At 30.6% G+C, this 22,403-nt stretch overlaps 1 protein-coding gene and 1 long non-coding RNA gene across 2 annotated transcripts; both read right to left on the bottom strand.

The window, feature by feature from the left end:
* Window positions 1-982: 982 nt before the first annotated feature.
* On the bottom strand, window positions 983-20,881 carry LOC127736517 (PCNA-interacting partner-like). Its single transcript, XM_052247087.1, has 11 exons — window positions 20,736-20,881; window positions 17,455-17,630; window positions 16,079-16,360; window positions 15,171-15,344; window positions 14,233-14,397; window positions 11,358-11,512; window positions 7,462-7,627; window positions 5,540-5,712; window positions 5,192-5,282; window positions 3,966-4,090; window positions 983-3,506 (listed from the first exon to the last, which is right to left on the bottom strand). The coding sequence occupies exons 1-11, from the start codon at window positions 20,842-20,844 to the stop codon at window positions 3,155-3,157; spliced, it is 1,968 nt and encodes a 655-aa protein (XP_052103047.1). The 5' UTR covers window positions 20,845-20,881; the 3' UTR covers window positions 983-3,154.
* Window positions 8,466-10,238, bottom strand: LOC127736527 (uncharacterized). Its single transcript, XR_007998998.1, has 3 exons — window positions 10,071-10,238; window positions 8,872-8,962; window positions 8,466-8,509 (listed from the first exon to the last, which is right to left on the bottom strand). It is a non-coding gene; the product is annotated as an uncharacterized LOC127736527 (long non-coding RNA).
* Window positions 20,882-22,403: the final 1,522 nt, after the last annotated feature.

Genomic DNA, 22,403 nt, shown 5'->3' with positions numbered 1-22,403 from the left:
TCACTCATAGGGTCTTTGAATCGGAAATAAACACATTTATTCTAAAACCAGTTGTTGACATGATACGGGTTATGTTCTTCTCATATATTTTATGATGGTATGATACTAAACCCCTAACGGGAGGGATTGTACTTGATTTTCATATGATGAAGACATAATCTTTTAATCAGTTTAATTGAGGTTTGGAGTTGGCATGTCAGTAACTGCTAGTAGTCCTTTGTTCATTTATGTATCATTGTCATTTTGCTTAGTTTCTTTTGTTACCTTTTCTGACATCGGACTTGGACTTCTTTTAAACTGAGTTTTACTGTGCGTATTGCTATGTGTTTCTTCTTTCTACATTGACTAGAGGTATAGGGGGAGAGTTGAGATCTCACAAAACATGTTTAACCCCACCGCATTTTTGCGCCTGTACCAAGTCAGGAGCCTCTGGCCTTTGTTAGTCTTCAACTTGTATGTTTTTTAATTTTAGTTCATTTATATGTTTTGGAGTTTAGTGTGACGTCCATTTTCACTGAACTAGCACACAATTTTATTTAGGGGCCAGCTGAGGACCACCTCCGGGTGCGGGATTTTCTCGCTGCATTGAAGACCCATTGGTGGCCTTCGGCTATTGTCTGCTCTTTGGTCGGGTTGTTGTTTCTTTGACATATTCCCCATTTCCATTCTCAATTTTATTTTTCAATTCTTTTTTTCTTTCTCAATTATAAAGTTATACACAAGAAGTTTAGGTTTTTGTCAAAGTAGTTTCCCCAATATGTCTTGCATTTTGTGACATTGGTTTATTTATTGTTGTTTGCTTTATGTCCAATGGCAAATCTGTGACATTGGTGGCTGGGATGCAACAATAATAAACTAACATAAATATTGCACTTTTATTGATTACCACACATATATAATCATAATACAATAAGTTATTTAAATAAGATTATTAAAACATAATTCACATTTACATTTATATATACAAAATAAATACAACCATACGATTTACCTACAAAAATATGAACTACAATAATTGAATAAATGTTTGTCAGTCACAGAAATACAATGAATGACATTAAATAAAATATAAATAAAAACTCAATAAGTTTACAAATACAGTCCCTTGTAGACTAAAAAAATGTCATTATAAGCTGCACATTATCAATCAACATTTCAGACAAGAACTTCATCAAAATGAAATTAGATATTATTTTTTTAGTATGAATGGGGGTCATAATATTTATTTCTAACACATAACTAAATAACATTTAATAACTTATTTTCATTAAGAAGAACTGTGAGAAAATCATTTTATAGACACGAAGGGTGAACATAAAGAAAACCATCTAATTCAGGGTTTACGAGAAGGGGTATAAATTAGTACTGTAGTGTGCACACATGATTTGATGAAGGAAACACAAAAAGTGATTCTGATGGTTAGGATTGTGAGAAAGTTTGAAAAAAAAATATGAGGTTAAGGAGAATTTGCAGATACAAAATAAGTACCCCAAATAAAGTACTGTAAATTCAGAAATTATTGCGTGCATTCATTGTTGCGATTTTTCAAGAATGGACAAAAATGCGAGTTTGGTAATTGTGATTTCGAAAAAAACCTTATACAGGTCTATATTTCGGTTATCAGAATGCGAGTTCTTATTATTGAGGTACTCACCCAGTCACATTATTTCCATTAATAAAAACCTCGTAATAATTTCTGAATTTACAGTAATGGCAAAGTTCATGCTTAGGTAATGAAAACCCAAAATCAGAGGTGGAAGGAAAGCATTTTATGGTAAAGAAAAATTATGAGAAATTTTCAACTAATTGTAAGAAGGGGTTTTGTAGGAGTTCCAGATACAAAACGGGTACCCCAAAAATAAAGCAATAACAAAGATTTACTAAGCTAAGGGAAACTTCCCCAAAAAATCATTCAAACCAAAAAACTAAATAGGAGGTGCACAATTGCATTATATGGTATAGATTCTGATAAAGTGCCATTAAATTACATAAGGGGTTAGGAGGAGCAGAAACAAATATGTACTATGGTGCACAGATTTGACGAAGTCCATGTCCATTTTATCCAAAGTAAACCAAAAAAATTGTTCAGAATAAGAATATGTTTCAGGAATTTCCAACTTAAAGTTTCCAGTTTATTTTCTTTCAAATATTTCGAAAAAGATTCATATAAATTGTTTTGATATGACATATATTCTTAAGTACACACAACCATTTACTAGACCTGATTGTTGGTTCAATTCTTTACACAGCACTGTCAATATACAAATTTATGGGGAATGGTTTGCTTATAAAATTAGAATCATTATCAAAAACATCTTGTATAAGTCTCTTGTAATGTTTTAGATAATGATTCTAATTTTATAAGCAAACCATTCCACATAAATTTGTTTATTTTTATATTGACAGTGCTGTGTAAAGAATTAAATAACTTTTAGTTGGCAGACTACTCTTTTGGCATTGATTTCTTCATTTAATTGATTTCAGTTATCCTGTTTTATTTATTTTTCAGTTAAAATTACATCATGAGCAACACAACCTTTTTTTATCTATAATATCATTTACAATAATAAGATTGCTTTCAATTCAAAATTCTGAGAAAGTTTATGTAATTCTGATTCAGGGTTGAGGAGAAGCTGATACAAATTAGTACTGTACAGTGCAGATATGACAGAGTCCATGTCATGGCAAAGATAAACAAAAAATCATTCAGATGGATGAAATGAAATAAGAACCGCAAAAGTATATCATGATCAGAAATCAGGGGGTATAATCCGAAAAAATCTAATGAAATTAAGATATCAATGTATAGTCGTCCCAATAGACTGGTGTTCTTATGATATATCTAGATGTAGACTACACTGGAATCTACAATGTTCAATTTGAATTGAAATATATGAAACAGAATATAAGCTCATTAGATTTACTATATCAGACACGTTTGTCTAAAAATAATATGCATTTGTTTCAAACTTTAAAAAATAAATAAGTAATTTACACATTTACATATACAAAATTTTTTTACAAATAATTAATACACAGAAAGACTAGTTATGCTTGAATATCTTGTAAATAATTAATATCAAATCTAAAACAAATATGGCATTAAAACTTTAAAAAACTGATATTTTAAATTCTGGTAATATTATTGGAATAATTACACCCGGAAAAATGTAGACAACTGTTGTTGACCTTTCACCTGTGGTAGTAACTTTCTTCGACAAGACTTTGTTTCTGTTTTGGACTTTTTCTTTGCTGGAGCATTTGATTCATTGTTTTTTCGTTTCTTTCCCCCTTTCTCTACATTTCCCTTTGTTTCATCAGATGTCTGACTAGAGAGTTCCATTGTTGTTTGACTAGATACCACATCTACAGACTTGGATTTACATGTTTCACCAAAAGTCTTTGTAATTTGTAATTTCTGTATATTTTCCTGATCACAGATGGATTCTAAAATCTTCTTTGCTAAGCCTGCCTTAGATGCTGAAGCAGGATGAGCCAAAGTTTTACTGAAAAATATCAAGAGATTCTAATTAATTATGTGTAAAAAGGTTTATATTTTAGCTTGTTGTATAGATAAAGCAGTTGACCTTTGTTACAAGTTTCTTTAACTTCTACTGCTTTATCAATTATTTTAATTTGCCAACATTTACCAACCATTTGATTAACAGTTCGTCTTCATTGGTAGATAAATTTTTAGAGGAATCAATTTAACTTAGACAAGTTTTTACGATATTCCCATATCTTCAATTTTGTATAAACAATTTAAATGCTTTTTTCATGCCCTTCTAATGCCTGCTTGCACTATAACATTTCCATGTTTAGTGAACCATGAAATTTTGGTAAAAACTCTAATTTAGCATATATATTAAACAGTTGATTTAATAACGATTATGTTTGATGTTGACCATAACTACCTTATACATGCAGTGCTGTTGTGTGTATAAAACAATAGTGAAATTAAATACCTTGGTAGGACTACAACTGGACTATTTGTTGGACAGATGTCATCTTTGTTTGGTAAACCTACATGATGGGCTGGTAAAGCCCAGTCATAGGAGGCTTGGTATGATCTTGTTGTCTCCAAGGAAACCTGTTTTCAAAAGGAATAAGTCAAAACATATATTAATTATTATGCAGAAAAAATAAGAATCCTTTGCAAAAGTAAATACACACCTTTTTCATTAAAATCTCCATTTTCTAATGTTAACAGATTTTTTTAGTCTGTTCAAATATCACCAATTTCTAGATGTTTTCCTTTTATCATGTCCTTTGTCAAATCAGGGGTTAAATTTGATAAGGATGCTCAGTTTCAAAATTTAGAAATGCTCAAAAGTTGCCAAATCCGTCGCATCATTATGAAAATAAAAATTTGTCAAGGGTTTTGCTGAACTCGGGGTCTGGCCTGCAATAGCTGCTGTAAGTGTAAAATTGTAAATTTAATGTTGACTGTAGAAAGTGAGTTCATGTCAGTAAAATACAGGATTAAAAACAAAATCAAACTTTTTCTTTAGATTCTATTTCTTGAACTTGAGGATTAGTTTCTGTCCAAGTTTCATAACAATCCATGAAGTTGTACTAAGTTATCATGTCTAAAAATTGTAATGTCATGGAAACGATAATGAATAGATGGAAAAAAAATTCTCAATATTTTGCTTCAGACTTTTCTTGATCATGAAAAAGCTTCTGCCAATTTTGTTTTTCAAAATGTTGCTTTGGACATGGTCTTATGATCATGAAAAAGCTTCTATCCAAGTTTCATAAAATTCTATTTGGGTTTTACAATGTTTTTGATTCTGAAAAAAAGTCTTGAATCACAGACTAAACCTAAATGTTGACAATGCTGGTAAAGGAATATAGAATCGGTATGTCTCACTTCCATGACTTTTGTCGCAGACTCAACAAAAATTACTCTAAACAATATGTCAGTGTAGTATATTCATGTGTTTAATAACAAAAGGTGTGTCTACATGTAATGAGTTGCCATGCCATTTTGACTGTGTTCATACATGTCTTTTCATCAAGATTATCATTGTGTGAACAGAATAAACTGATGTTGATTGATGTTGGTTGATTGTTTCACCATACCTAGTCAAAACAATTATTAATAGTCTAGATTTATACTGAATGTTCACAGAATGATTAAAGAGACTGCACCTCCTTATTTTTATATAAAAAAATACTGTATGCATACCCCAGATTGTCTTTTCAATAATCTTTCTGAGAGTGATAAACTGAGGTCAGAATTCTCTTCAGCATCATCACCATTTTCTTCATCAGGAGATCTATCAATAAATTCAAAATGATCATTTATTTTCTCATTTGATAATATATCCATAAATATGAGCTTAACTCATGTTAAAAAAAAAGTACAAGCTTTTATTCCAATCTGGAGGTCAAATGACAGATATCAGTTCCTGTTAATTTTTGTTTTATTTATAATTCTTACAAAATTCTATGGAAACAACCCATATTCAATTTACTTGAGCACCTCCAATCCCCCCTTATAAATTTTGGAACAGGTGTCAAATAGTATACAAACCTGAATTGTGATAACAGTGAAGGAAATCTAATGGGTGTTTTCTGACTAGAGAAACCGTCACACAAATAATCAATTGACTGACACTGGTCCTGTTGTGTTAGTATCTTGTCTGTTATGTAACGTAAAGCTGTCAATGTTTTCCTTCCCAACAGACTTCCACCATTACTGACAGACTGAAAATAATAAAGAAATATTCTGTAATTCAACAATGTCAATGTCTTCTCTCCTAAACTTACGTTACTGACAGACTGAAGATAAAACTGATTTCACCTGGTGTATTCATTATTTTCCTCAAATAGTCTAACTACATCAATAACTAAGCATGGCAATATAAGCAGTGTTTTCATTATGTACTAGCCTGGTCAATACAATTTCTGGCCGGTTCAGCTGGCAATTAAAAAAAGTGTACTTTGAGTGCTGCACTGGTATTCTTAAATCTTTTACTATTAGATATTACTAGGGAGTTTGAAGTTATAATATTACGTTTAGTTTTTGCACTTTATTGCTTCTTGTTTACATTGTACTCGACACATGTTTGCAACGACGATTTCATTGTCTTCTAATTCAGACTTCAAGATTGACACACATGCTCATCATAATTATGATTTGATCATGAAGAAACACAATTTTTTATTCTCAACTGCTCCTTCAAAGTAGTAAAGTTAAGAATTACTTTGTATTGTTTTGTACATTTTGAATCAAGTTGTACTTCAATTCAGCTGAAAAGAGCCTGCCAATCTGTCAGCAACCAGAGAGCATCCAAAAAAAGGGGGAGGGTTTACATTAAAAAAAAAGTTGTTTCTCCCATAGATAGCTCTTGAGGCTGTGACACTCAGACAGCTGAGATCTACTGAAGAATACTTTAATGTAAAAGTAAATAAGGATGTACTTAGTTCAGGTTTAGGAATTTTTGTCAGATGTTCAGACTCCTTGGTTTTTTTCCTACGATACAGGGTAAAATATTTTGCCCCATAACATTTTTTCTTTTCGTATAAGAATTCAATAGCTCATAACGTCATTAGCCAAAATTTAAGCAGATTCTGGATTTCTTTTCTTTCGATTTGAGACCCAAATAATACCAATACAAATATAAGGTAAAAGTCCGAGTCAGCCTTTTCCCGCCATTTTTTAAAATTAAATATCTCGAAAAGGCGCTCCATAAGCTATCAATATTTTTAGCTTATTTTGTTTCTTAACTAATGCTCTTCTGACTTATAGTATCAATTTCAAATTCTAGATTTTTTAAATTTCACCTAAGTACATCCTTAAGTTGCATTGATAGAACTCCAGGTCCTGTTCAAAATCAAAGATTTGTTTCTAATACTACAGTATAATAAACTCTTTTTACACATCTATTCATACCCTAGGGAGAATGGGAAGGGGAGATATCATTATTGCTTTGTGCAGGGGAATTGCTGCCAATATTTTTAAGGATGTCCCAATGGTAGGATTGGAGTATCTAGGTTGTTGTTTGGAATGTTAACAGTGCCATTCTGACTGTCCAAGTTCCTAACATTTGCCCTATAATCTTTTGAGAAGAGTATAGTCTGCCAGGTCCAAATTTCAGACTTACTCTCGATACTAGGTAACTTTTCATACACTATGTATTGCCAGATTTTTTTTTTTTGCATTATACTTTCTCAAAATAATTTTGTTTCAGTGCTTAAATTGTTAATTTAGCTTTTAATTTCATTTTTGTTAAGAAACATTTATATCTTTCATAGGTTTTTTTATTATGTCAATCTGCTGTTTAACATGGTTATCATGTTCAACAACATTGACTGGTATTTGTTTTGTATTTCTGGATTTTAATGCCAAATTAAATATCTATCATTCTATAATAGGTTTCACTTCTATGCTTCGTCTACAATAGTAGAGGGGCAATATGTGTTCTGGTCTGTGGATCTTATGTATATTCTTACTTTATCTGGACTAGACATCTTGTTCCTCTCTGTCTGGTCAATAACCATTTTAATCTGTTGTTGTAAACTTTCACTGACGGTCTCTATACTACTTTGTCGTAACTTAGTATCTGTTGATCTCAGCAGTTCTTTCTTTATGATATTAACAACTTTACGACAAGCTGACCTGTAGAGAGTGAGATGAGGTTAAGAGAAAAAAACATTCACTATTAAAGATAAGTTTCGACCACCATCAACAACTAATTACATTTCATAATATACAGATCAAACAGTGAAAATGGGGTTTCCCTGTTTGCAAAATTCTTATTTTGTATTGTAATAAAATATCAAAAATGTGACTATGGCATATGGCATCACACTGAAGGAACACATTGTTTAACCAGAATGCTGTTGGGCTACTATAGAGAATATTCCATCAAAATAACTGTGCATTCAAAATAGCTTTTAAGATCATAAATTGTTATTATATAAATGGGAAAAAGTACTTTTAATTCAACAGAAAATTCTGTAAATATGTGATTACACATTTTTCCCAAACTTCAAATTTGATGTACCTTTTTTCCAAAAATTGACCTATCTTACCGTAAATTAAACATTATATTTATATACAATATTGGTCAATGTCAGAAAAATATAAACTTTTTGGTATGAGGCTGAGAAACTGGGGAAGGGCGAGGTTTTCATCCCTAAATGAACCCCTGATTGTGGGTAGACATTGGACAAAATATAGATATGTTACTATATTTAGGAAATAAACACAACTAGTTGCAATATAAAACCTTGTATTTGACCTATCCTACCTTAAATTAAACATTATAATCTAACCTTGTATTTGATCTTAAACATTATATCTAACCTTGTATTTGACCTATCCTATCCTAAATTTAACATTATATCTAACCTTGTATTTGACCTTTCCTATCCTAAATTAAACATTATATCTAACCTTGTATTTGACCTATCCTATCCTTAATTGTACATTATATCTAGCCTTGTATTTGACCTATCCTATCCTAAATTAAACATTATATCTAACCTTGTATTTGACCTTTCCTATCCTAAATTAAACATTATATCCAGCCTCATATTTGACCTTTCCTGTCCTATATTAATCATTATTTCTAGCCCTGTATTTGACCTTTCCTATCCTAAATTAAACATAATAATCTAACCTTGTATTTGACCTATCCTATCCTAAATTAAACATAATAATCTAACCTTGTATTTGCCCTATCCTATCCTAAATTAAACATTATATCTAGCCTTGTATTTGACCTATCCTATCCTAAATTAAACATTATATCTAACCTTGTATTTGACCTATCCTATCCTAAATTAAACATTATATCTAGCCTTGTATTTGACCTTTCCTATCCTAAATTAAACATTATATCTAGCCTTGTATTTGACCTATCCTATCCTAAATTAAACATTATATCTAGCCTTGTATTTGACCTATCCTATCCTAAATTAAACATTATAATCTAACCTTGTATTTGACCTATCCTATCCTAAATTAAACATTATAATCTCACCTTGTATTTGCCCTATCCTATCCTAAATTAAACATTATATCTAGCCTTGTATTTGACCTATCCTATCCTAAATTAAACATTATATCTAACCTTGTATTTGACCTATCCTATCCTAAATTAAACATTATATCTAACCTTGTATTTGACCTTTCCTATCCTAAATTAAACATTATATCTAGCCTTGTATTTAAACATTATATCTAACCTTGTATTTTACCTATCCTATCCTAAATTGAACATTATATCTAGCCTTGTATTTGACCTTTCCTATCCTTAATTGAACATTATATCTAGCCTTGTATTTGACCTTTCCTATCCTAAATTAAACAGTATATCTAACCTTGTATTTGACCTTTCCTATCCTAAATTAAACACTATATCTAACCTTGTATTTGACCTTTCCTATCCTAAATTAAACATTATATCTAGCCTTGTATTTGACCTTTCCTATCCTAAATTGAACATTATATCTAGCCTTGTATTTGACCTTTCCTATCCTAAATTAAACATTATATCTAGCCTTGTATTTGACCTTTCCTATCCTAAATTAAACATTATATCTAACCTTGTATTTGACCTATCCTATCCTAAATTTAACATTATATCTAACCTTGTATTTGACCTTTCCTATCCTAAATTAAACATTATATCTAACCTTGTATTTGACCTATCCTATCCTTAATTGTACATTATATCTAGCCTTGTATTTGACCTATCCTATCCTAAATTAAACATTATATCTAACCTTGTATTTGACCTTTCCTATCCTAAATTAAACATTATATCCAGCCTCATATTTGACCTTTCCTGTCCTATATTAATCATTATTTCTAGCCTTGTATTTGACCTTTCCTATCCTAAATTAAACATAATAATCTAACCTTGTATTTGACCTATCCCATCCTAAATTAAACATAATAATCTAACCTTGTATTTGCCCTATCCTATCCTAAATTAAACATTATATCTAGCCTTGTATTTGACCTATCCTATCCTAAATTAAACATTATATCTAACCTTGTATTTGACCTATCCTATCCTAAATTAAACATTATATCTAGCCTTGTATTTGACCTTTCCTATCCTAAATTAAACATTATATCTAGCCTTGTATTTGACCTATCCTATCCTAAATTAAACATTATATCTAGCCTTGTATTTGACCTATCCTATCCTAAATTAAACATTATAATCTAACCTTGTATTTGACCTATCCTATCCTAAATTAAACATTATAATCTCACCTTGTATTTGCCCTATCCTATCCTAAATTAAACATTATATCTAGCCTTGTATTTGACCTATCCTATCCTAAATTAAACATTATATCTAACCTTGTATTTGACCTATCCTATCCTAAATTAAACATTATATCTAACCTTGTATTTGACCTTTCCTATCCTAAATTAAACATTATATCTAGCCTTGTATTTAAACATTATATCTAACCTTGTATTTTACCTATCCTATCCTAAATTGAACATTATATCTAGCCTTGTATTTGACCTTTCCTATCCTTAATTGAACATTATATCTAGCCTTGTATTTGACCTTTCCTATCCTAAATTAAACAGTATATCTAACCTTGTATTTGACCTTTCCTATCCTAAATTAAACACTATATCTAACCTTGTATTTGACCTTTCCTATCCTAAATTAAACATTATATCTAGCCTTGTATTTGACCTTTCCTATCCTAAATTGAACATTATATCTAGCCTTGTATTTGACCTTTCCTATCCTAAATTAAACATTATATCTAGCCTTGTCAATGCTTGTATTTGACCTATCCTATCCTAAATTGAACATTATATCTAGCCTTGTATTTGACCTTTCCTATCCTAAATTAAACATTATATCTAACCTTGTATTTGACCTTTCCTTTCCTAAATTAAACATTATATCTAACCTTGTATTTGACCTATCCTATCCTAAATTAAACATTATATCTAGCCTTGTATTTGACCTTTCCTATCCTAAATTAAACATTATATCTAACCTTGTATTTGAACCTTTCCTATCCTAAATTAAACATTATATCCAACCCTGTATTTGACCTTTCCTATCCTAAATTAAACATTATATCTAACCTTGTATTTGAACCTTTCCTATCCTAAATTAAACATTATATCTAACCTTGTATTTGACCTATCCTATCCTAAATTAAACTTTATATCTAACCATGTATTTGACCTTTCCTATCCTAAATTAAACATTATATCTAACCTTGTATTTGACCTATCCTATCCTAAATTAAACATTATATCTAACCTTGTATTTGACCTATCCTATCCTAAATTAAACATTATATCTAACCTTGTATTTGACCTTTCCTATCCTAAATTAAACATTATATCTAACCTTGTATTTGATTCCTCTTCAATAACATTCTGTAACTTATGCATCAGATCAACAAATTCTCCCAACCCTTTGACAAACTGTAACAATGGATGACTAGGGTCAGGGGCATAGCCTTTACCTCCTAATCTTATCTTCAATATATATGATACTGCCGTCTACAAAAGTCAATCACAAAAACATACATACATACAAGTTACAATAGGATAAATTATAATTCCTACGTTAACTTATATAAAACATCCCATATTACAAACTTTTTTCATCTCCTTCATTGCTTTTTTGTTTTGTTGTTGTGTCTAGTTAACTACAGGTTATAATGTAATAAATCATTTGTATTTGTATTTGTTGATCAACAGACAGAAATGCAAGATGAAATAATGTCATTTCAGGAGATGCTACATGCAAACAATCAAATAACAATATGTACAATTTAAATGAGATTTTAAATTAATACATAACGTTATCTTCATGGTCTTGTTTCAGTTTTCATGAATGAGTGCATGAGTGTTTTTAATTATGTGAATCTATTAAAACTATGGAGCTATATGTAAACAAGAGGCTCATGAGAGCCTGATATCGCTCACCTGTAATTTCCGTTTCAGGCATTTGACTTATTTGTAGATCTTACTTTGCTGAACAATTTTGTCATTTACACTTTCTCTCTTTCTTTAATAATATTAAAGATAATACATAACCCAAAACTGTAAAAGTTCCTAAAAATTAACTATTTCTAGACAGTAACCGAACAATAAGTTGTCCTAATGGTCTGAAGATTACTTGACAGGTAGATCTAAACCTGTTTAACACTTTCATCTATGTCAGTTTTGCTCTTACTGCTTTAGTTTTTGAGATTGATTGTTGGTGTTTTAATGCCACTTTTAAGCACCACTTTTGGGCTATTTTGTGGTGGCCAGTTTTTAACGGTGGAGGAAGGCGGAGTGCCCGGAGAAAACCACCAACCTTTGATAGAAAACTGACAATCCTAGTCAATTAAGATTGGAGTCAAGTGCACCAGCACGAGCAGGGTTCGACTCACAAACTCAGTGTTGACCGGCTAGTGATTACAGTAGTAGAACTACTTAGACCACTTGGTCACCGAGGCCCCTTAGTTTTTGAGATGAAAGCCAAAAACTTCATTTGACCCCTATGTTCTATTTTTAAACTGCCGCCATATTTTTGAATGCATCAAATCCAAGAATACAATCTATAAACTAGATACCCTAAGGAACATTCAGTATTTGGCCAAGAAGTTTCAGAGAAGAAAATTTTTGAAAAAGTAATTAGACTCACAAAAAATGTAAAAAAAAAAACTTTTTAAGGGCAATAACTCCTTAAGGAGTCAATTGACTATTTTGATCATTTGACTTATTTGTAGATCCTATTTAGCTAAATATTTTTACCATTTACACTTTCTATCTATCTATTATAATATTTAAGATAATAACCAAAAACAGTAAAATTTCATAAAAATAAGCTATTTTGGACAGTAACCCTACAATAGGTGGTCCAATTGGTCTGAAAATTTCAAAGCAGATAGATTTTGACTTTTTCATCACTTTAACTCCATGTCACTTTTGCTCTAACTGCTATAGTTTTTGAGATAAGCCAAAAACTGCATTTGACCCCTATGTTCTATTTTTAGCCATGGCGGCCATGTTTGTTAATGGATCAAAACTTCGGATACAATTTATATACCGGTTACCCTAAGGAACATTCAGTTAAAGTTTAGAAGTATTAGGCCCAGTAGTTTCAGAGGAGAAGATTTTTAAATGTTAGCAAACATGATGAACAAATTGTGTAAAGGGCAATAACTCCTAAAGGGGTCAATTGACAATTTTGGTCATATTAACTTTTTTGTAGATCTTACTTTGCCGAACATTTTTGCTGTTTACAGTTTATCTTTATCTTCAATAATAATCAAGATAATAACCAAAAACTGCAAAATTTCCTTAAAATTACCAATTTAGTGGCAGCAACCCAACAATGGGTTGTTCGATGCTTCTTAAAATTTCAGGACTGATAGATCATGACCTATTGAACATTTTTATCTCTCTCAGATTTGCTCTAAATGCTTTAGTTTTTGAGATAGAAGCCAAAAACTGCATTTGACCCCTATGTTCTATTTTCAGCCATGGCGGCCATGTTTGTTGATGGATCAAAACTTTGGATACAATTTATAAACAAGATACACTAAGGAATATTCAGTTAAAGTTTGAAGGTATTTGGCCCAGTAGTTTCAGAGGAGAAGATTTTTGAAATAGTTTACGACGACGGACGCCAAGTGATGGCATAAGCTCACATGGTCATTGTCAATTTCTTGTAATATATATATATGATATTGTATCTTCAAACGAAGGAATTCACTTAAAAATATAAACATTAATTTTGATCTTATCAGACTATTTAAATACACTTAAAAACATTATATAACTTACCTGTATGAATATTTGTGTGGTATAAGATGCATGAGATAATATAAAGGATAATATACTTGTGCAAGAGACTGAAGTGTCATTGCATTCAATATTTGATTATTATGTTGATGGTATATGACATTATACATTTAACCATTGTTTTGTGAATATTCTTGTTTAATGTGTAATATAATTTTTGTACATAAATGTTGAATACTTAACAAAGATAAAGGTCACTGACGAAAATTGTATTGAAAGATGTGGCCTTGTGTAAGATTGTTGTAAAGGGTAAATATCATTAAGATAAACATAGTGATGATGCCATCACGGGTTTCTGAGATTTAAGGTTCTATGTGTGGGGTTTTAATAATTGTGCTTCAAAGGAATGAAATTCTTTCTACTGACATTCGTTGACTGATCGAAAAGAGTTGTCCAAGATAATTACATAGAAGTTGATATACCTGATACATTGTCATATTTTTCATCTTTGCCTCTCGTTTAAGCTCTGTAAATGCTTCATGTGTAAGTTCTCTGTTAGGGACATTCAGAACTCGAGCTAGAGCTAACTCAGATCTAGTGTTCACCAATAATTCTAAATAAGACTGGAGAACCATCCTCACATACGACTGTAAAAAGATATATATATAAATATACAAAATTAAAACAGAACTTCATTAATTCTTTCTCCCATTACTTGTTGCATCTCACATCCAGACATCCCTCAGACAGGTGATTAAAATTAGAGCTGGGAGTGAACTTACAAAAACAATACCTCTGCCATGCAAAATTGGATTATCTCCCCTTTAGTATGTTGAACTGTATTTTTATTTCATTATCCAAATTCACAGGTAGTGTTAAGTTTCAAATATCTGTACAGCCATTTATGATAAGATGCACTTACAACAGACAATTACCACGTATTGAAAAATAGAAGCAAAAAAGATTGATTATCTCCCCTTTGACATGTAGGACCTGGATTACAGTTCATCATGCATATTCTCAGGTTGTGTTCTACAATTGTGCCAAGTTTCATCAATACCAATCAAGCTGTTTAGTAAGAGTTTGTAAGAGTAACAGATAGACAGACTAACAATGTGATTCCTGTGAAATGTGAAAAAAAACTTGGGAAAGAGCATTTATATAATCATGATCATCATACTTGATTTTTATTTTTAAATAAAACCAAAACTATTTGTTTTCAATAGTACTTTGGAAATACATATGAAAACTTTTATACATAACTAGATGAAAATTAATACACAGTTTCCAGCAATTATTGAATTGATCCTTGAAACAAGTGATAAGGAATCTCTCATTCCAGTGATTCCCCATATAGAGATTATTCTGAGAAATTTTTTATCCCTCATTGTGTACTGAGTAGTATTAAGCTGTATCTTACCTCTGTTAAAGAAGCATTTCTACTGGCAGTGAATTCCTGAGATGAATTGAGTTGTATCTCGTCTAATGATGATGACACAGACAAAACTCTTATATTACTGTTATTTTCTAAAGATGTCTCCATTGTTATCTTATTTATAGTTCTTCCATTGCACAAAAACTTCAGCATATATTTCTGAAATAGAGTAAATATACTACATGTATGTATTTACAAAAGGAGACGAAGAATGCAAAATAAAAGCACTTCACACTTCATATGCAGTCATATTTAAAATAGCTTACAATACCAGTCCATATGTTTTGCTCATTGTTGAGGCTGTACAGTGACCACTTGACTGAATGAATGCATACTTTAATGTAAAACACACAAAATATGCTGTAGCAACATTTTATTTACAATATGACCTTATTAACAGTTCAGAAAAGTGTAATCATATTCAATGATAGTGGTATATTTGAAAATACACCAAACAGAGTTGTCATATTGCTTATAATATCTGAGAAACAGACGTTACTACAAAAAAACCTAACTTTTGTCACTGATCTAACAAATGAGGTAGGATAAAATCTGTCGGATTGACATGTAGGCCTTGCAATGTTTCTATATACATAATTTACCAAATATAATTGTCCTAACACCCATTATAACTTTCAGAAAAGAACCACCTGATAAACAATTGTACAGTTTGTTTTTAAGCAGTCTGTGAGCATGAAAATGATTTATGTCAACAGAAATAACAAAACATAAGAAATTTGTTTACATAATACATAAAAAGTAAATGGATCTTAGGCTTCTATATTTTGAAATATAGTTTTATACAAAAAGTTTGTGCCCTCTCCAGGATGGTGAAGAAGCAGCACTATGTCTTACATTCGGCCATATCTAATGCAGGCAAGACTAAACTGTACCTGTATTTGATGTGATGGAAGACCCAGCACAATAAAATCTGTAGACAGGAGATCATTTTTCATTCTTTCATTCTTGTCAAACCCTGACACTAACAGTTGTAATATATCACACATGTCTACTTGGTTACAGTTGCTAATGAACTGTGTATAGGCCTGTTCTAGCCAATCGTCTACTGTCTGTGTTAACTTTATATCTAGTGTACATGTTGATAATTTCTGTTTGATCAGATTGTTACACTGGTGTATTGCTGTACTGGATTCTACATCATAGTCGCCAATATCCTGAAAATAAGGTACAATTTATCATATTCATGTTCCAACATTGTCAATATTTTGATTGCCAATAAAATTCTGGACCTTTGTTTAATAGTGGTTTAACAATACACTAGGAATGTTTCAGTATGTTTTTTGATAAATATTTTGATATTTACACTATTTTTGGAATAAGCCCTATTTTTTTAATGAGAGACAAAAAAGTGGAATAAACAGGTCAACCTTTTTTTTTTCTTTTTTTGCTAATAAAAAATAAATAAATGAATAATAGCAGGATCTTTTAGATGTGAAAACATATTTACATATCTTTAACACCATCAATCCAACCGAAATAAAAATTTATATAATTCTTTGTGGTTTAGTAAATTGTTGTTTTGTGCAACTCCTCCGCTGTTATTTTTAACAAACATTAATCTCAAGCCTTTAGAGCAAGTGCTAATGATTACTCTTACCCAATGTTTAAAATGATTCTTAAAATTCAACAAAAAACTAAAACATGGAAAATTTTATTGTCAAAATGTTTTAAAATTAATTTACTTATACCCGAACTATATGCATATATATTCCAGATATTAATAGGTTTCATAAGTAGTGGCAATTGGATATTGCTTGACATCAATTCAAGTTATTTAATTTCAATATAATATGTGATGAGGTTATTATTACTATCTAACTTAAATAACAAGTTAAAAGTAAGCGATATCCAATTATCAACAGTTTTTAAACTTATTTCTATTGTGATAAATATTGTGTTAAATAGAAAATTCTGTGAGTAGTTGACATACCAGAATGACTTCATACATATGTCTTTTCTGTAGTCAAACTTCCAAAAACATCAGATATTTTAAATCTTGATGTATGCTTCAAAATGTAATGAATTTTGATAAAAAAAAGAAGATTTTAAGGTGAAAAGTGTGTGTGTTTTGTATATTATTAAAAAAAATTAAAAGCTATCGAAATAAAAAAATGCATGAAATCAAGCATAAAAAAATTTCTTAGTATGACAAGCATTCTCAGTTTCTTAGTTTTACTGATATATTGATCATGTTGATAAAAAACTTTATAATGTTACACCATATTATAATCTTCAATGATTTACAAACCTGTTTATTTTTCTCTGCCAAACAAAGCTGTACAGCCACCATCTGATCCATGGATGACAATAGTGTTACTCTATCATTCTTCAGGATCCCATGTTTACGACACATGGTCATTACAAACTCTGGTAAGGTGTAATGTTGCTCATCTTTTATTTTATCACAGCATATAATTACAGGTTCTGTAATCAATTCAAATAAATATATCCAGTGATTTTGTCAAGTTTTATTTTACTTCTTGTAAAGGGTTCAAATTTTACCTTAGACATGTACATTAATAGATATAATACAAAATTCATTATTGTGCAGTTTAAGTACAGTGAAACTCCTCAAAACCGGCCTAATGTCGGACCACTGAAAACGGCTGGTTTACGGGGGTGGCCGGTTAGTTGAAAATTGAATCACCAAGAGTAACTTCCCTTTAATATGTGTGTTTAAGTATATTTGAAAATGTACTTTACCTTAATCAAAATATATGTTTTCCTTTAAGAATTTTATTTTTGTATATTATATGTATCATAAAATACAGCTACATGTACAACCTCTATTTCATCTTATTTTATTTTTGCAGGAATAATAAATAAATATACCATAATTCAATGCTATTTCATTAATAAATTATCAAAATGTTCTACTAAAATTTTCATCCAACACTGTTTAAAAATAAATTACAACTTTTGAATAGCATGTGTATTAAATTTTAGCTGTCAAAACAATTAGATTGGGTATTGAAACAAAATTGACAGGTGAACAGTAACCAGTCAGCATGCAGGTGTCCTGATGGACCGGATTATCTTTTGTTTACATAAAAATTATATGTACGGATTAGTGATTTCAGATGACAAGGCTGGTTTTATGAGGTTAAATTTTATTGATTTTGATTAAATACAAAAATACCAACCGGTATCATGTTTAAACGGGTGGCCGGTTTTATAAGGTTACATGACCATTTAATTGAATGCAAATTGGCCCAGACTTCTTGATTTGGCCTGTATGGGGGAGAACCGGTATTCAAAGGGACCGGTTTAGAGAAGTTTCACTAGATTAAATTTTTGAATAATCTCTGCAATGTCCCCTTTTAGGACCTATTTCCCTAAAAATTATTAGCAAAATAAATGTTTTTTCTCATATTAAATGTAGGGGTTTTTGGTTTTCAACTAAAGAGAGTACATAAATTGTTTAACATTTGCATGCATGGTTGAAGGCCATATGATGACCTTTAGTTGAAAATTTCTCTGTCTTTTGGTCTCCTGTGGAGAGTTGTCTCATTGGCAATGGTACCACATCTTCTTATTTTTATATATGGTAAAAGTTTCTATCTGATCAGACAGAATAAAAAACAAACTCAGTTGAAGAGCCTTGGACAGTTTTGTGCTCTTTGGTCAAGTTGTTGTCTCTGACACATTCCCCATTTCCATTCTCTACTCTTAGTATGAGATACTGTTGATACATGTATGATAACACAGAATATTAGTCTGAGATACTGTTGATACATGTATGATAACACAGAATATTAGTATCAGATACTGTTGATACATGTATGATAACACAGAATATTAGTATGAGATACTGTTGATACATGTATGATAACACAGAATATTAGTATCAGATACTGTTGATACATGTCATGTATGATAACACAGAATATTAGTATGAGATACTGTTGATACATGTATGATAACACAGAATATTAGTATCAGATACTGTTGATACATGTATGATAACACAGAATATTAGTATCAGATACTGTTGATACATGTATGATAACACAGAATATTAGTATCAGATACTGTTGATACATGTATGATAACACAGAATATTAGTATCAGATACTGTTGATACATGTATGATAACACAGAATATTAGTATCAGATACTGTTGATACATGTATGATAACACAGAATATTAGTATCAGATACTGTTGATACATGTCATGTATGATAACACAGAATATTAGTATGAGATACTGTTGATACATGTATGATAACACAGAATATTAGTATCAGATACTGTTGATACATGTATGATAACACAGAATATTAGTATCAGATACTGTTGATACATGTATGATAACACAGAATATTAGTATCAGATATTGTTGATACATGTATGATAACACAGAATATTAGTATCAGATACTGTTGATACATGTATGATAACACAGAATATTAGTATCAGATACTGTTGATACATGTATGATAACACAGAATATTAGTATCAGATACTGTTGATACATGTATGATAACACAGAATACTAATACAGATAATACTGTATTAAAATAAGGGCTATCCCTGAAACTTTTCATTCGCATAGGGCATAAAATGCTAAAAGGTGTACATGCATTCTGAATGCAGGAAAAGCCATTGGTGTACAACAATTGATACAATATGCTTTGTTACAAAAAGGATTTGTATAAGTAAATGAAATATTTAAAAAAAACTTTCAGGAATTTTGTTTCCACAAATTGCCTTTAATTGCTTACATCCACTTTATTTGAACTTTGGTGGATAGTTGTCTCATTGGCAATCATACCTCATCTCCTTATTTTTTAAAACTTATACTAAATCCTTTCAGAGATACAAAGATTTGGTTTGAAAATAACCGTAGAAATCATAACAGAATATCACTTCATAATTTTTACCATGATGTTGTTTATACAGTCCGTAAACTTTTGTAAGAGCCTGTTCTATGTCAGGAGCCTGTAATACAGTGAGCTGGTTGATGTCTGTCATATTTGTTTTTGTAGTTTATTGTTTCATGATGTTTATCATAAACCATAGGCCTTTGGTTTTTCTTGTTTGAATGGTTTACATTTTGGCATGTATGTCAGTTCCTTTTATATCTTACTACAAATGTATACTGTGTGAGTGTGGCTGATCAGTGAGGATTATAATAACGGTAACCTTAAGTTGCATCCACTTCTTTTTTTTCTGGTGGATTGTTGTCTCATTTGCAATCATACCACATCTCCTTATTTTACATATGTTACAAATATTTTTTTTAATGATTTAATATACATGTACATACATACATTTTTTTTTTGTACCTTTCTATCATCATGATCATGTCTATCCCGACATTTTATGTGAAAAATCCAGAATCATCTTCATGAAGTTTATCCCAGCAAATATTCGGATTTTTTATGCTTTTTTCTCAATAACCATAGTTAAATAATTATGATTCATGCATGTCATGACTATGCTATTTTGAATTTTATCCGGGAATATCCTATAATTTAACATTTTATAAATTAGATGTCAGACAAAATCAGTGATTAGATTATTACCTTTAGAACATGTCTCGTCCCTTACATAGTTCAATATAGAATTATAACTATCTGTAGTTAGCTCTGTCCTATCACAGTCTGGTACAATATAAATATTAGGTTGCCTCATCCTGAAAACAGACAACAAACAAATGATGAAGAAGTCAATTTTATGTACATCTATTTGTATTCAGCTCTGCCCTATCAGTCTGGTACAATATAAATATGGGCTTGCAATTGTCTCATCCTGAAAACAGACAACAAACAAACGGTTAAGTCGACAATTTCATACTGTTCAACCCTAAACAATTGGATTTCAGATTTGAAATAGATGTTGAATGCTAATAAGGTTTTTGCAGTAGGTGAATGTGGCATTAACAGTAGTGGGAGGAAATGGGATATTAGAAAACAGATAAACTTTTTTGAAAAACAGATTAACATTGCAGTAAAGAAAGACTTACCTATATATATATATATATATATATATATACATGTATATAGTAATCCATTGCAGAGGAGAAGTGTACATATGTGTAACCCATGTAACCATTCTGTCAATGGAGGTTACCAAACAAGATAACTTAATTCTGGTGCACATTTTGGGCATACATGTATGGTGGCCAAAATGAAAAAAATCATAGAACACCACCAAATACATTAAAATACCATCTACCACACTTAAATTATTGTTTTCATCTTTATTCATATATTTGACTTAGCTTCTGAACGTTGATGAATATGTTTATACATATTATATACACAAATTAATAAGAAATGATAACAAGAGCACCAAAAAGAAGACTTGCAGGGCTGTTGTCAGAACAGTACAATTTTATGTCTTGCATTTTTTTAAATAGAATTATTGTGATAATTTCACATTAAATAAAATGTTTTAACTTATTTGAACAATTTATTTCTAATAATTGAAAAGTAAACTTAAAAGACTATAAGATAATATACACATGATACAATGGAAGACAGACAATGTAAATCCGGAAAAAATATTGCTGGATCCGGAAGCGTTTTTTTTTTTAATTTTGATTCTCAAACTTTAAAATCACAATTGCACATAAAAATGTGAAAAACACAAGAAAAGGGTTAAATTTTACGTAATTTAATCGATTTTATTGTTTTTTGTGCGACATTACTGTTTTTCTTAAGGGTACATTTGTACGTGGGTTTTTTGGGTGTTTGGTGGTGTTCGGCAGTGTTCGGTGGTGAAAAGACCGACCCTAAAGCATGTTTTTTTGTAAAGTAAAGGGATTAACTTTTACCATGAAAAAATAATTCTTACAAAAAATTGTGAGCAAGGAAATAATCAGCTATGTTTCTTTATTATGTGTGTAAAGATTAAGACTGCACTTCTATTTTAAACATAATATTAACTCATACCTAGGGGTGGAGCTAGACAGCAAGCTCAAATGGAACCATCACATTACCTCAAAAATTAACAAAGCTTCACAACAACTGAATTTTGTAAGAAGAAATTTATATAGATGCCCTCAAGAAATTAAACAACACGCTTACATTGCTCTGGTAAGACCACATCTGGAATACAGTAGCTCAATATGGGCCCCCTATTGAAAGAAGGACATCAAATGTATAGAAATGGTACAACACAGGGCGGCAAGATTTGTAACCAAGAACTACAACTACCAACCTGGCTCTATGACCGCAATTATACAATCT

This window comes from Mytilus californianus, unplaced genomic scaffold, assembly GCF_021869535.1.
Source record: "Mytilus californianus isolate M0D057914Y unplaced genomic scaffold, xbMytCali1.0.p SCAF_1, whole genome shotgun sequence".
NCBI lineage: Eukaryota > Metazoa > Mollusca > Bivalvia > Mytilida > Mytilidae > Mytilus > Mytilus californianus.
Note: the sequence above shows the minus strand (reverse complement) of the source record. Positions and strands in the feature narration are given on the sequence as shown.

Bases quoted from the DNA above. Each gene is read 5' to 3' on its own strand.
- LOC127736517 (XM_052247087.1), bottom strand. From the start codon at position 20,844: ATGAGGCAACCTAATATTTATATTGTACCAGACTGTGATAGGACAGAG. The intron at 17,631-20,735 runs GTAATAATCTAA...AATTGATTACAG, and splicing joins GGACGAGACATGTTCTAAAG to AACCTGTAATTATATGCTGT. The intron at 4,091-5,191 runs GTATGCATACAG...TTTTGAAAACAG, and splicing joins TATTGAAAAGACAATCTGGG to GTTTCCTTGGAGACAACAAG.